General features: G+C 36.4%; 1 protein-coding gene across 3 annotated transcripts in view; it reads left to right on the top strand.

The window, feature by feature from the left end:
• MYOM2 (myomesin 2) overlaps positions 1 to 14,486 on the top strand; it is a 78,596-nt gene that overhangs the window by 62,276 nt on the left and 1,834 nt on the right. For all 3 annotated transcript variants that reach the window (XM_066179813.1, XM_066179811.1, XM_066179812.1), the window contains 8 exons: positions 2,308 to 2,421; positions 3,773 to 3,860; positions 6,930 to 6,968; positions 7,649 to 7,754; positions 11,781 to 11,944; positions 12,252 to 12,288; positions 12,411 to 12,433; positions 13,266 to 13,321. In XM_066179813.1, coding sequence (XP_066035910.1) covers positions 2,308 to 2,421; positions 3,773 to 3,860; positions 6,930 to 6,968; positions 7,649 to 7,754; positions 11,781 to 11,944; positions 12,252 to 12,288; positions 12,411 to 12,433; positions 13,266 to 13,321 — 627 coding nt within the window. The remainder of the gene's footprint in view (positions 1 to 2,307; positions 2,422 to 3,772; positions 3,861 to 6,929; positions 6,969 to 7,648; positions 7,755 to 11,780; positions 11,945 to 12,251; positions 12,289 to 12,410; positions 12,434 to 13,265; positions 13,322 to 14,486) is intronic.

The raw sequence follows: 14,486 nt of genomic DNA, 5'->3' as shown, positions 1-14,486 counted from the left end.
ACCTCTGCCATCTCAGGCCATATCATAACACTTGACCCAGGTCTCTTTCAGGCTCTGCTTAGTGCTCCTCTGCAAAACAACATTGTCAAGAGAGTTTTTCCCTCTTCTAAGAGCCTTGGATAATGTGAAGGGAGTATCTATAAGAGAGGGCATCCTTGACTTTTTTAAAGGCCATAGCATGGTACAGGGAAACTAGGAAACCACATCAACTAGAAGCTTGTATAGGGCAAAGGACTGACTGTGTGATCCAGGCCCATAACAGAAATGATGGAAAAATATGGATTATAAAAGAGTATATCAAATATTATCTCACATATCTCTTGTTTTCTAAATTATTAGACCTGATAGAATTTCGATTGACTTAGTATTTAATTCTGAATTAGCTGGGACTGATGACCGTGTTCTCGATATTGTAGCTCCTCAATGTCAGTGGAACATGGTTGTCAATTTGAAGGATAATTTGATGATCTTTGCTTTTTGCTTTTTGTTTTGTACTTATTTTTCTTCATATGCCAGCAACTACTGTCATTTTGCTTCTAGTAATTCTAAATTTCGGAACTTTCAGAAGCTACTTGCCTGTCCACAACTTTGGCCCTTATTTGTACTGTCTGTTAAAAGCAAGATTTTTGGTGTGTGGCAAAACAGTGAAAAATGTAACATTTCATAGTAAATGTCAACATGAAATAACTTCAGCACTGCAAATTGCATGTGTCTGAAACTCTGTCTATTTATTGTTCAGATTGAGTGCTAACAGTCTTTGATGAAAAATTGTTGAAAAGCATTAAAGGCTTGTTCCTTCAGGCTTTGTTCAAATAAAATTGCCAATCATGTCATAGGACTACAGGAACAGCCACTTTGTAGTTACTGGTAAATGTAAAATGCTGCTCACTTTTCTCCAGCAAGTCATTGCTTTGGGCCCAGGTGGTGATCTCAAATACTGTCAGGGATCCATAGCAACCACACTGGTTATTAAGCAAGATTGGATGTGATTAATTTGAACATGTTTGATAGAGATGTCTAGGAATCAGTATAGAAGACCCTCCTATTTGTCACCTCTACAGAGAGCTTTCATAGAGCTGTTCGTCTATGGAATGACTTCTCTAATGTAAAAGGATTAGATATTTGGTGCATGTTATTTCCTCCAAGCAGCCACTTGAAAACTGTTGCAGATCTGTATAAAGTTCCTGGCTTTCCTCTAGCCATTTGTTCTGGTTTTTGCTTTTTTTTTTAAGGAGACTTTTTAAAGCAGCTGCCTGGGGACTGAGAAATATCTTGCTGGCTCTGTTCTTCTACCAAAGCTGCAATGACTGGGAATTCAGGCTACACATGAAAATACCATTGCATTTTTTTGACTTTTAGAAGGGTATGGGGATAGGGATGTCAAATAAACTGTAGTGATTTTGAAAGTGAGGGTAAAAAAACCCAAAACAAACATATATTATGAGGGTGTCAAAAAAAGCTGCACTTTTAGCTTCTTTGAATTCATGGCTTGAGGTAATTTATCCAGCAATATTTCAAGTGTATCTAATATACAGTTTTTATATCAAAATTAAAAAAGCACTTCAGGTACAGCTGTAGTCTATTTAAGTATTGTTTCAATGAACTGCTGCTACTACAGCAAAATTCTTGCTTTCAAACAACTTCTCTGCATATAAACTATGATGTTAAGCCCCTTTTATTGTGAGAGACCGCAATTTGTAGGATTCCTCAGGTCTTTGTATGCCCCATAGGACTCAATGTAGAAGGTAAAATAAAAAAGGATTTTTGGTGCAGCTCACAATTTTGAAGTCTTGGATGCTTTCAGGATAGTGATTTCTGTTGCTTTCTGCAGCTTATCCATTAGAGACATGGCTTAGGTAGCCGGGATAAATCTCCAAATTGGCCAAAGACTAAGATAAGGCCAAAGTTTTGTGTTACAACTCTCTGGAGTCACAGGGCAAACACAAAAAGATAAAGGAGAGTTCAGAAGCTTTAATTTGAAACATACTTCTTCCACAGGAATCTCTAGACAAACTACAAGCACAGAGCAAGGGTGCAAAACCGTTTAAAGGAAGAGATTGCCAGGATTTTCAATAAGGATTTTACAGGGCTCTGAAGCTGTAACCTGTATACTGTGCTGCAAAGAAACACTGTAGGACTAAGATTTGCTTAGGAGGACTTGGTTGAAATTGGTTTTTTACTTAGCTTTATTTGACATGTGTTATAAAAAAAATGGTTTCATATGTTGAAAGTACTTGTGTGACTTCCCACAGTGCAATACCTTTCCTCAAGACAATGCCAGGCTTATGTGCCTTTTCTGTTGTACAGGTTGCAAACATAAAGAAGGAGACTGATTTTAAGTGGTATAAGGATGGTTCTGGGGTTGATGTTGAGGAGCTGCCTGATCTGCAGAAGGGAGAATGTCACCTCAGTATTCCCAAGGTACGGTATCTCCTGCTGATAACAAATGACAGCTTCTGCTTGACACACTGTGGATTTGCCAGCCAAAGCAGTAAGCCAGCTATCATGATATTTTTGAACAGTTGTAAGAAAAAACATATTTTCTACTCTTCCATTAGCCGATGAATAACTATTACTAGCAAAAAGTATCTGTTTTTTTAATCAGCTCAGCGTTTATGCTTAAGTTGCTTTAGAGTCCTTGGGTGATATGTACCTCATTCTTTATTATTACTCCTTAATTTTTCAAGTTATTCAAGTACCTAATTTTTGACAGTGTTTCAGTTTTATTGCCTAAAATGAGTAAGTTTGAAATTTATGGCTTCTTAAACTTAATCTTTCTGCAAACAGGATAACCCAGCTTCTATCTGAAACCTTAACTTGCATAGTTGCTGTCTTTGTGAAGTGAAAAAACCTCCCAGAACGAGATTTTCTGCTTTCAGTAATGTGCATTCCATCTAAATTGTTTATTTATTGGCTTCATATTCTTCTAATTTCCTTCCTTCATTCCCGTTGAAAGAGGATACTGACTTACCAGCTTCATTTTTCTTGAGTAGACCTCTTTTGGGAGGGTGGTTTCTGCTTGTCTTGGATCACTCTTGTTACTTGTCATTCAATTTTATGATATTAGTGCTATGGTTTATGTGCTTGTGGATTTGTATAAGTCTAAGTATTAATTCATCTCCAATCTATATGTAACTGTTAATATATTTTCCTTCAGGTTTTAAAAGAAATTAAAATAAACCCGCAAAACCCAAAAATCTGTACTGCCTTTAATGCAATATCACTGTGATAGATTTCAGAATGTAAAGCCTCCAAGGGTAATGAATTAATTATTTACTTGGCATAGATATAATTTAACTACAGTTGCTGCTTGAACACAAGCAGTATGAAGGAGCTGATATTACAGGATAGAGATTTGCTGTTATCATTTACATAAGTCAAAAAAATAATAATTTTTGTTGAAGAAAAATTACATTCTTAAAGTTTGTGCAGGTTGCAGTTATGCCTTGTTTCATCTTACTACAGTGTTTTTAACTTCAACTGACCAAGATCAATCCTGTCTTTTTGGAACAAGAGAAAAAACCCTACGCTTTCTAAAGGAAGTTGAACTGAAATCAGAATAGGTTTTGGGCTTAAGAACTAAATACATCTCCATAAAAAAAACCATGTGCAAGCCATTAATAGTTTCTATCTCCTCCCTGGTAAGATTATTTATCCAGAAGAGTGTACACTGTATGTTCTTTTATTTAGAAAATTATGCAGGGGTTGAGCAAATCCAGTACTATCTAGTACTATCAAGTTTGTCAGTGAACATCTTGTGTTTTCCTTGCAGCTGTCTCGCAAAGATGAAGGAGTTTATAAGGCAACACTAACAGATGATAGAGGTCATGATGTATCTTCTCTTGAATTATCAGGAAAAGGTAACATTCAATCTGCTGTAAGGGGATGATGATCTCCACGCATTCTCCTGAGGTGTCAAAGATCTATCCTTGCAAATGGCAAATTAGCATAATTTTTTGTGTTCTTTGAATTTCATTTATCTCATGTTATAGAGACCTGAACTGTAGATCAGCACTTTAGGAGGGGTGACACTGGGCACTGTTGTGATTAATCTCTAGCATTTTGACAGGCAGGAGATGAAGTATGGTTTTGCCCAGACAGACACTCCATTTTATTGGAGATCACTCTCTCTCAGGTTTGTTAAGCTTTAATATCTACAAAAAACCCTAAAGCAACAAAGTGCTATATTCATGTGGGACAGTCAGTGGGGACCAAGAGTGCTTTGGATTCTAAATCATAAAACTGTTTTGTGGGTTAGCATCAGCTGGCATCTCAGCCCCACAGAGCCACTTGCTCACTCTCTTTCAGTGAGATGGGGGAGAGAACTGGAATGGGAAAAGTGAAAAAATCCTGGGTTGAGCTAAAGATTGTTTAATAGGTAGATCAAAAGCTGTGTATACAAGCAAAGCAAAACAAAGAATCCCTTCACTGTTTCCCAGGGGCAGGTAGGTGTTTAGCCATCTCTAGTAAAGCTGGGCTCCATCACATTGTAACAGTGACTTGGGAAAAGAAACACCATCACCTCAAATGTTCCTCACTTCCTCCTTCTTCCCTGAGCTTTATATACTGTGTATGACATCATATGGTATGAAATGTCCTTTGGGTCAGTTGGGGTCAACTGCCTTGGCTGTGTCACCTCACCACTTCTTGTGCACCTCCAGCTTCCTCTTGGTGAGGTAGTCAGAGGAGTAAAAATAAAAGACTTCCACACTGTACAGCACTGCTCTGGAATAGCTAAAAACATCCCTGTGTTACCAAGACTGTTTTGGTCACATATCCAAAACACAGCACCATAAAGCTGCAATGAAGAAAGTTAACTCTGTTCCAGACAAAACCAGTAGAAGTTCTGTCCCTTATTCTATACCATTTATGTCATGCTCAGGTCACACAGTTAGTAGTGTGTTCTCATTAATCACGTCCTCCCTTCCTGTCCTTTGATATATATATACACACAGATATCATTCCCTTAGTCTGTGGATTTGTGTATGTGTGTCCTGACCACTGGAATAAGCAAAAGGTACAGTAGGTCTCCATCATATGCTCAGGGATCCAGTTTCCAGTGACTGTACTTCAGGTATGAAAAACTGTGTTGTGCTTGAAATGTACAGTGAAATGCCTATTTAGAGAACTCACAGTATCTAATTCTGTGGGTCCACGAGGCTTTGAAAATGTCAACCAGCAAACCCATGAAAACTGCACTATTAAACCAAACAACAGGTCTCCTAAATGGTGGAGTTACCCTAAAAACATAAAGGATATAAAGAGAAGTCTAGCAGGAGCAGGGAAGACTGCATATTCTATGGGGCAGATTACTTCAAGCTCAGTATCCACTGACATTCAAATGAAGTTAAAGGAAAATAAGATAATATAATCTAAAATAGATGCATAATAGACATTTAGAAAAGGTTTCATTTGATACCAGACATCCCAGTGAGATACAGCAATTCTATTTACATTTAATTATTTTAATGTAGAAAATGTCAATTTACTTTGACCCTGATGAGCTCAGTTGGTTAAGGCACAGTGCTAATAATACCAAGGTGGTGGGTGTGATCCCTGCATGGGCCATTCACTTAAGACTTGGACTTGATGATTCTTGTAGGTCCCTTCCAACTCAGAATATTATGTGATTCTGAGTTCATAACAAACACTCATCTGTTGCCATTATGAGTGAATTTTACTTAATTTTAGTGAAGAGAGCTTCCCTGGATATATTTGCTTAGGTCCCACCAAATAGGCCAAAGTGAATCTAGATTCATCCCAAATGCATGTAGACATTTGTCCCAAATTATGGACATTTTTTGGCAGGCTCCTAATAGAAGGAGAAAGACATTTTAAAAAATTAACTCAGTTTACCAAAAATCTTAATATTCCCTTTCAGCATATGGAGGAAGTACCTGTAACAAGAAGAAAAGATGAGTATCAGGCTGAATTCTTAAGATGTGTTTTACTGCAGAAGGCTGTATAAGCAATTGATAGTCTCCCAGGCATTTTTCTTTGGCATAAATTCTGCCCGTTATTCTCTCAGAAAAAAAGCCCCACCCTCATCTAGACAGTATGGTTAACATAACCCTACCTTCTCAGACATCTGTAATGTAAGATATATATAGTAAGCAATTCATGTCCTTATGTCAAGGTGTCAGTAGAAGCATACTGGAGATTATGGAACTGTATCATGATTTATTTTAGCTGAGACAAAAATGTGCATATACAGATCAATATAGAACAAATATATAAGTAGTATTTTCTGAACTTCCTGTGTTTCTCTGTCTTCCATTTTCATAAAAATGCATCAGTGTTGAATAAGCATCCTTCAGACTTGACTATGCATTCTTTAGACTATGTTGGTTCTTTCTCTTTCTTTTTTATATTACACGGTGTCACTGAATATGATTCTTCTGCTATGAAAGTGTTCCCCACTCTTCTGCCCTTGTCTCCAGGGTTCTCTCCTGCTACAAACCCATCAGCTCTGTGATATTTCAAAAGCTTAATATGATACCTGCTTTATTTCACTTGCTGTTAAAGGACTTCATTTCTGTCAAATGCCACCCTACAGGGAGAAGGTGAAACTATTTTCACCAAGAATGAGATAATTTCTTTTTCACCCGCACTCTCCTTTGAATGTGAACTATTCAGTTTGAATGACTTTTTTTCTTTTTGCTGGCCTAAGGGAGAGAGACAAAGATTTGTCTGCAGACAGCTGACTCCACAAAAGGCTAAGATACTGAGTGACACAGCACATAATTCATATGCTGTACACAGACAGTTTCCAATTTGTCCTGTACACCTGTTGCAGTTTTAATGGTTTTCTTTGCTTAAGGATAAGAAGATTTCCCATATTGCTTTAATTAAACTGAACATAAAAAAGCTATATTCTGATTGACTTTTGATGGCACATTTTCTTCCTTTTTTTTTCTTTCTCTCTGCAGTTTATGATGATATAATGTTGGCATTGAGTGGAATGAGTGGTAAGTAAACGCTGTCTTGAATTTTAATTTAGTTTTTTATTTTGAAGTCACAGGAGGCTGAGACAGAAAACTTTTATTTTAAGTGGGAAATCTCTCAGAATCTTGATGTTTATATTATTATGGACATTATTAAGTTTCTGAACAGGCAGTTGACCTTGCTAATTGTCACTATTAAAAAGGGAACAAAGTATTAATTATTCCACCTGGCTTGATTGGTTTAGATACTGTGAAAATGTTGAAGTAATAATTTTCTTCCTACTTTCCATTAGTAAGTGAACCTTGATATAGAAAAATGAGGTTCTGAATCTGTCCACAGTGAAAAGCTGTTCTTTCCGCGTAAGGAATAGGGTTTGCAAATAAAAATTAAAATTTTTATGCAAATAGAATCATTACACTATTCTTTCATGGAAATTATATGACTAGATTATTATTTCACAATGGATTTTTCCAGTCATGATCCTTGTATATGGCAATAAAGTCATAAACTTGTACTGAACTTTTACCTGATATAAATCAGCAGATGTTCCCTGAGAAGTATGACAACTGTCTCTGTGATACTTGAGAATCATGACCCAGGTCTTGAATTTTCTTTTGCCCAGAGAGTACAAATAATTTACTCGTCTTTCCTGTCCATTCCACTATCTCTCCCATTTTATCCATATATCCTCTGTTTAATCTAGGTAAGTCAGCCTCTCCACTGAAGATTCTTTGCACTGAGGAAGGAATAAGGCTCCAGTGTTTCTTGAAATACTACAATGAAGAAATGAAAGTCAGCTGGTGCCACAGGTAGATGACAATATTTTTTCAATTTTTCTTGAGAAAAAAATGCCGTCTTTACAATTTAATATTTACTATTCTGTGGCATTAATTTATAAATTGGACCACCTTAATGAATTTCTCTTTCGAGAACAATCTCTCTTTTTTTGACATAAGGTAAAAGAAATATTAAAAGGCTCGTCCAACACCCATCAGGAGGGCTGTAACAGAGACAATAAAAGGAATCTACTGTATTGTGTTCTCTTATTCAACACAAGACTTTTTGTCTTCTATTGTATTATCTGACTGGTTAAAATATAGCAAAATATTTGGGCAAAGTTTCTTATTCAGGGCTGCCTTTTTTCTTAAGTGGATGAAACCCTCCTCCAGCTCTAGGTGAATCCCAAAGATCTGCTCGCACAGTATAACAAAAGCCTGTACTAAGAATAGAATTATTATTTTTGTAAATTGATACAGCCTCAATGTGCTGATTTTGCATTGACTGAAGAAAAGTTGTTTAAAAAAACAATTAGTGACTAGCTTTGTATACTGACAACCTGTAGAACCAATTAGAGACATCGAAACGCCTCTGGACTACACAGGTGAAAAATCAGAGAATCTCGGGAAAAGCTCTTTCCCTTCTGGCCTGGTGGGCAGGTAACAACCAGCCTGCCCTGCTCCGGGCAGCAGGCCGGGCCGGGGCGGCTGCTCCACTGCCTGCTCTGGCCCCCGGGCCCCAGCAGCTGCCAGCGGGGAGTGGAAAGGCCACGGCTACTAACATCCAGCCCAGCCTAAAGCCTGTCCCACTGCTGGCCTGAGCCAAAGGAGCTGTGTCTGCTGGGCCCCGGGAGTGGCTCCAGGCCCAGGCTGGGCGGGCCCCCCGAAACTATCGAGGGGTGGGAAAAGCGGCCTTCAGCTGCCTGGCTGCCGAGGGCCTGGCCTGATTTTACCACCTTCAACCACTGCCCGGAGAAAATGTTAAATCTTTCCTTGCACGGATAAAACTTCCAAAGCACTAACTTTTCTCTGAATCTTAAGAAAGCCAGAGTAAAGACATGTAAAGAGGAAATACGAAGATATCAAAGTCAATTAAGGAAGAGTGACATCTTAGAAGAGATGAGATAATGTCTTGGTTTTAGACTAAAAGTCTTTTATGAGCTATGGTAATAGACTGTAATATGCTAGAATATCCCTTTAAATCGTGGAAAAAATATGCACTGGGAAGATGATGTGAGTATTCAAATTGTAGATATAAGCAAAGGCATTTGTGATGGACTAAGTGAATATTGAAGTAGCTGTGATCTTATGAGAAGCTTGAACAGAGAGCGAGAGAGATGAGACGAATATGAGGATCTACTCCTATAAAGAAAAAAGATCTCTGTTCCTTGAGATGAAGAAAAAACCTTTGCTTTTAGAACTGTTCATCTTTAAAATGGTACCCCATGAGCCATGACCCATATGGCAGCTGTGGGAAGCTGCGTAATATGGGAGGGACTTCACAACTGCAGATTTCCCTGCCAGATGCTTTTGTGAGAGTTAAAAGCCACAAGCAGACTGTTCTTTCTTGTGGAAAGTTCCATAGTAAACTAAAAGAGACTTTTCTCTGTAAATGAACTGATGAAAGACTGTTTTATAAGTGGTCAACTGACCTAGAGTTTCAAGGTTTGTCTTTATATGTTGTCTGTGAGAAAGAAAAGAAACTGTTGGGGGAGAGGAGAAGTGTTTGGAAGGTTTTATTCTGATTCTTCTTTTTTCTCTCTGGTAATTTTGTTAATAAACCTATTTTATACCTTTTAAGCCTGCTTTGCTTCTCTCCTAATACTATGTCACAGCGGGAAAAGAATAAATAATTCTAGTAGACACTCAAACCACTACACTAATTTTAAGAAACAAAAATTGGTGAACGTGAAACCACTACACTTAAGTAACCCAAAATATTTTAATTTTGATACTCCTCTTTGAAAAGATATTCAATGAGGCACAGAATACCTTGAAAATAACTCTCAGAGCTAAGAACATGGCTGAAAATTAGCTTTAAAGTTGCTAATAGTTTTCTAGTCTCATGTTACATTAGTCTTTGACTTTGGAGACAGTCACATCATCTGTGTGTCTACAGTTAAATATATGTTCAAATGTTTTGTTATGTCAAGCCGTTGCTTGTTTGAAACTGCAGGTAATATTTGAAAGGATTTAAAAACTCTTCAAGAGGTTTCAACTTTCACATTTCTTGATGGCCTACAAAGATGACACACAGTAACTGCTCTGACTTAGACACGAATAGTTTGGTTTATGAAAATGTTGTCCTAGATTTGCCATGCTTTCTATGAAGACAGGAACACAGAGCATCAATTATCACATTCAGGGAGCTCAAGACCACTTCTGCAAGACTGTGCAACTGTATTTATATCTCAGACTTTGTATTTATAAAGTTCCTCTTTCATAATAGTGATACTAGTATGATGGCAAGGAAAAGAAAAAAAAAATTGTCTCTGCCTTTTACTGTATCTGTTCGAGTTTTAAAAGTGATAGTCTATTCTATCATCAATTCCATAGAAGTCTAAAAGTAAAGAATACTACATGGCTAATATGGAAATATCAGTGTGCAAATTTCTATTTCTATTTCTATTATTTCTATTATTTCTATTTCTATTTCTTTCTATTTCTATTTACATAGAGAAACCCCCAAATATTTTAGATTTTATAATGTATTACACTTTGATCGTCTTGGAGATCACTGAACACAGATTCTGAATGAAAAAAATTTCAATTCTTCTATGAGTACAATGACTCTAATAAGAGCTGTTAAAGCTAAAAGATCAAAACAAACCAACCAACTGACCAACCTCTCCCAAACTTCCCATCTCCTTTAAATGGAGTTTTAGCAATTTTTTTTCTGGAAAAATTGAAGCACCACTCAACCCATGATTTTTATTGGGGTTTTTTTAAGCATGTAAATTTCTAGCTAGCATTTAATTATCCACTGTCGTGCATGGCATGAAATGCAATCCAAGTCCTAGACCTTGTATTCATCATCCACTCAGGGCACAGAAGGAAACATTATATGTAATATTTTCTAATATATAGCCGTTTCTATCCAGAAATCATCTAGTTTGGTAGGCTGAAATCAATGAAGTAGTCTTAAAGAAAGGAAAATGGTGAAAACACTTTTTTGCCATCAAAATGATTCTAGGTGTGGAGCCTAATTAGCTCTGTCTAGGCAAATAAATTTAGTGATCAAGGAAAAGCAAAAAATTATTTCATTTATTAAAAATTCCAGCTAAAGATACTTGGGGAGGAAAAATGAAAAGAAATATTTCTTTAGTTAATAAGTGAAAGAAGAAAGTTCTTGAGCCATTGAATGTGGTGTGGTTTATATGCTCTCATTAAATAGCTTCTTCTATTTCCTCTCTTTGTGACAGACTGTGGACCAGAAGATCACCTGATCTGAAACTGCAGGGAATTTCTTTTATTCTTAATTAGGAAGTAATGATAAGTCAAGCTAATGCCATTGTTTTTTAGAGTTTTTATTAATTGTCTGCAGCTAGGAAATTTTCTTTTCTTGTTTTTCTAAAAAACAAAAATGTATTTTAACTTGATGCAAGAGTAATTTTACACAAATATTTTGTTAATTGATTTTTGAAGTTAATGAAAGACAAAAGATACCTTTCCTTCATCAAAAAAGTTGATTTGGCTATAATTTACAACCCTTATGTATTATATTTTACCGTGTATGAAGTGTACAGGACCATATGCACATTCACAGAGTGCATGTGTATGCATAAAGAGGTAAGCATAGCTCTCTGTGAGGAGAGAAGAATGAGAAAAGGGTGAACTAATGAATCTCAGAAATGAAAACACAAGCTATTATTTTTGAAATGTTTCATACTCGCACCCGGAAGCAACGAGTATTCTGGAAAAATGAGCCCATTAGTTGCAATCTATCTATAGCTTAGGAATAGTATGTTAACATTTGTGACTTTCTATAGGTGATTTCCTGTGGACAACATACAGGAAAAGAATGTTTAAACTCATCTCTATTGATATTTTTTTTTTCAGAGAATCTAAGATTTCTTCTGGTGAAAAGATGAAGATTGGAGGCGGGGAGGATGTTGCCTGGTTGCAGATAATTGAACCCACTGAGAAGGATAAGGGGAACTACACCTTTGAAATCTTTGGTGGCAAGGAATCCTACAAACGCACAGTTGATCTGTCTGGGCAAGGTATAAGATATAAGATCAGATTTGTATTTTTCCTGTTCATAGATTTTGCAGATTTTACTGGAAATACAGGAGTTACAGTAAAAATAGATAGTCTTTGATCAGAACCAGTCATAGTTAAGTTTGATAACTATTATTATCTTTTTAGTCTTGTATCTGTTTTCAGCACCAGCTGCATTAGTTTTCAGAGGTCTGGTTTCTCATTGTGCTACTGTATGGCTTTTAAGAGCTGTAACATGGGCAAGTGTTGAAATGTTTATTGTGAAAGTTATGTTCATGGAAAATAACCCTCTCAATTGTTTTGTTGCAGCTTTTGATGATGCATATGCAGAGTTCCAGCGACTCAAGTAAGTGCTGCATCTTTTGTATTTAAATGTCATAACAACAGTGTCTTTGCTTACAACAAATATTTTATTATTAATTTCATCCATAACATTATATGTTTCTTTTTCTTCCTCAACAACTTTAGGGCAGCTGCTTTTGCTGAGAAGAGTAAGTTTATTTTACGTTTTATCATAGGTGTTTTACAATGTGATCTAGTGTTTTTTTTAAAGCATCCATCATGATATGCTGCCATAACTTACTGAGTTCTAAGTTCTACTGAGGCTAGAGAAATCCTCTGTTAGCTCAAAATATTGCAATAACAATAGTAATTTGTGGATTTAGTTGTCTTTAATTGCAATGGAAACCCACTAAACACTTTACATATTTTGCAAGCCTCCACTGTATCTTCTTGTATCTGCAGAGATTGGGTGAAATGTGAATTCTGTTATACAAGGAGGTGTTGATTCTGAAAGCTGCTGAGAATACTGAATATTGGGATCTATCTATTAAGTGAAAAAAGTGCCTGCTGCTGCCTGTTCTGCACTGCTTGTGGAGAACCAGACTGTAGGGAAGCTCATTACAGTTAGGGACTGTAGGAGTACTGGAAAGTATATCAATTCCCTGGTGATGATATGATGCTTCTGCCCACAAAGACCTTGGCAGAACAAATTTTCCTGAAATTTTGGATACCACCAAGATGCTAAAAGCACTTCCTTACTTTGCCCTGGGCCCAAAACACAGACTGTCAAGCCCAGCAGTACCCTCAAGGTTGTTATGTGTGTCAGTTTCAAATGCTGTGGCACGATCCCTGCGAAAAAAATCTAAAGGGACTATACAACACATTAAAACCCTCCCAAAATATCACAAAAATTGTATTTTTTAAAGAGATTAAACCCCCCCCAAAAAAAGCAGTGTGAGTCACGACACCAAAATCATTAAGAAATGAGTAATTTTGTGGTCTAAACTTCACACAGTCACCATATTTTTCTTTAACTCCTAGATCGTGGTAAAGTCATTGGTGGTTTGCCTGATGTTGTTACTATAATGGATGGGAAGGTAAGGACAGCTTTTGTCATGTTGAGCAGTGAGATGTTTACTTTGATATCAAAAAGTGAGGGAATGCAAATGGTTTCATAGAAAGAACTAAAAGCAGAGGAGAATAATTTTATTTTTAGTTCAAATCTATAATTTCAGAAGTAGAACAGGCACAAGTTATCTAAAAGGACTGCGGAATATATCTTGTAAGTTTTAATTATTAACTTATTAAGACAATTAATTACTACTATTTAATAATTAGTTTCTCCTAAATTATGTCACTTTTGAAAGCAATAGTAATTAAATGTTGCACATGTTAGAAAAAGGACAGAAAGAATAAAACTCACACTATTAGAAACAAGATAATTTTCCTATAATTTTATTTTTGTGTTTGCATCATCATTCCTTTAAATATTTTATACTAAGTCTAGTACCTATGTACTCTTAGCTAACTTTTCCTCCTACACAATATCACTTCAAGAATACTCACAGACTTAGCTTGCCACTAGATTGCCCCCATAGTAGGTAAATCTTCCTTCAGCATTCTGACTTTGGATGCATGAATTATGCAAGACCACTTCTATTTGTGGAGAATATGGTGCTTTTGATCATGGAAAATTTCTTCCTGTTTTATTTTCACTCATTGTTATATCACAGTTATATCACACCTATTCAGTCATCGTCAATCACGAAAAACATTCCTCAAAAACATGCATGTATGAACATGGATTTTCCCAGGTCCCTCTGGATCAGGATTTGGTGAAACCTGAAAGGGAATGTATAGGGAATTTAAAGACGAATTCTGGTAGAAAATGTCCGTTTGGGGTTGTTAACAGTAGGGTTTTTTCTTTATTTTTTTCCTGTTTTCTTTTTTCCTTTTTCTTTCCTAACGCTATGCTGCATATGTTAAATTCTTGTGGTGACTTCGTTATCTAGAGCCAAAGTGAATTTTCAGCAGAGGTAAAGAAAGTATGGACTAATCAGTGCAACTTCTCAGATTTTTTTTTAATTTTTTCTGTGATCACTGTACCTAAATACATGAAATTTACATACACACACTTAGAGGGTGGTCAAAATGGGGTTCAGCAGTACATCTATAAAAATTTGGAAGAATGCTCATGAAAATTTTATGATGTCCTTAAATCTCGGTTAAGCTGTTAAAAAATGCTGAAGCTGCCAGGATGGT

This window comes from Chamaea fasciata, unplaced genomic scaffold, assembly GCF_029207755.1.
Source record: "Chamaea fasciata isolate MVZ Bird 193981 ecotype frontalis unplaced genomic scaffold, bChaFas1.0.hap1 SCAF_3, whole genome shotgun sequence".
Lineage (NCBI taxonomy): Eukaryota > Metazoa > Chordata > Aves > Passeriformes > Sylviidae > Chamaea > Chamaea fasciata.
Note: the sequence above shows the minus strand (reverse complement) of the source record. Positions and strands in the feature narration are given on the sequence as shown.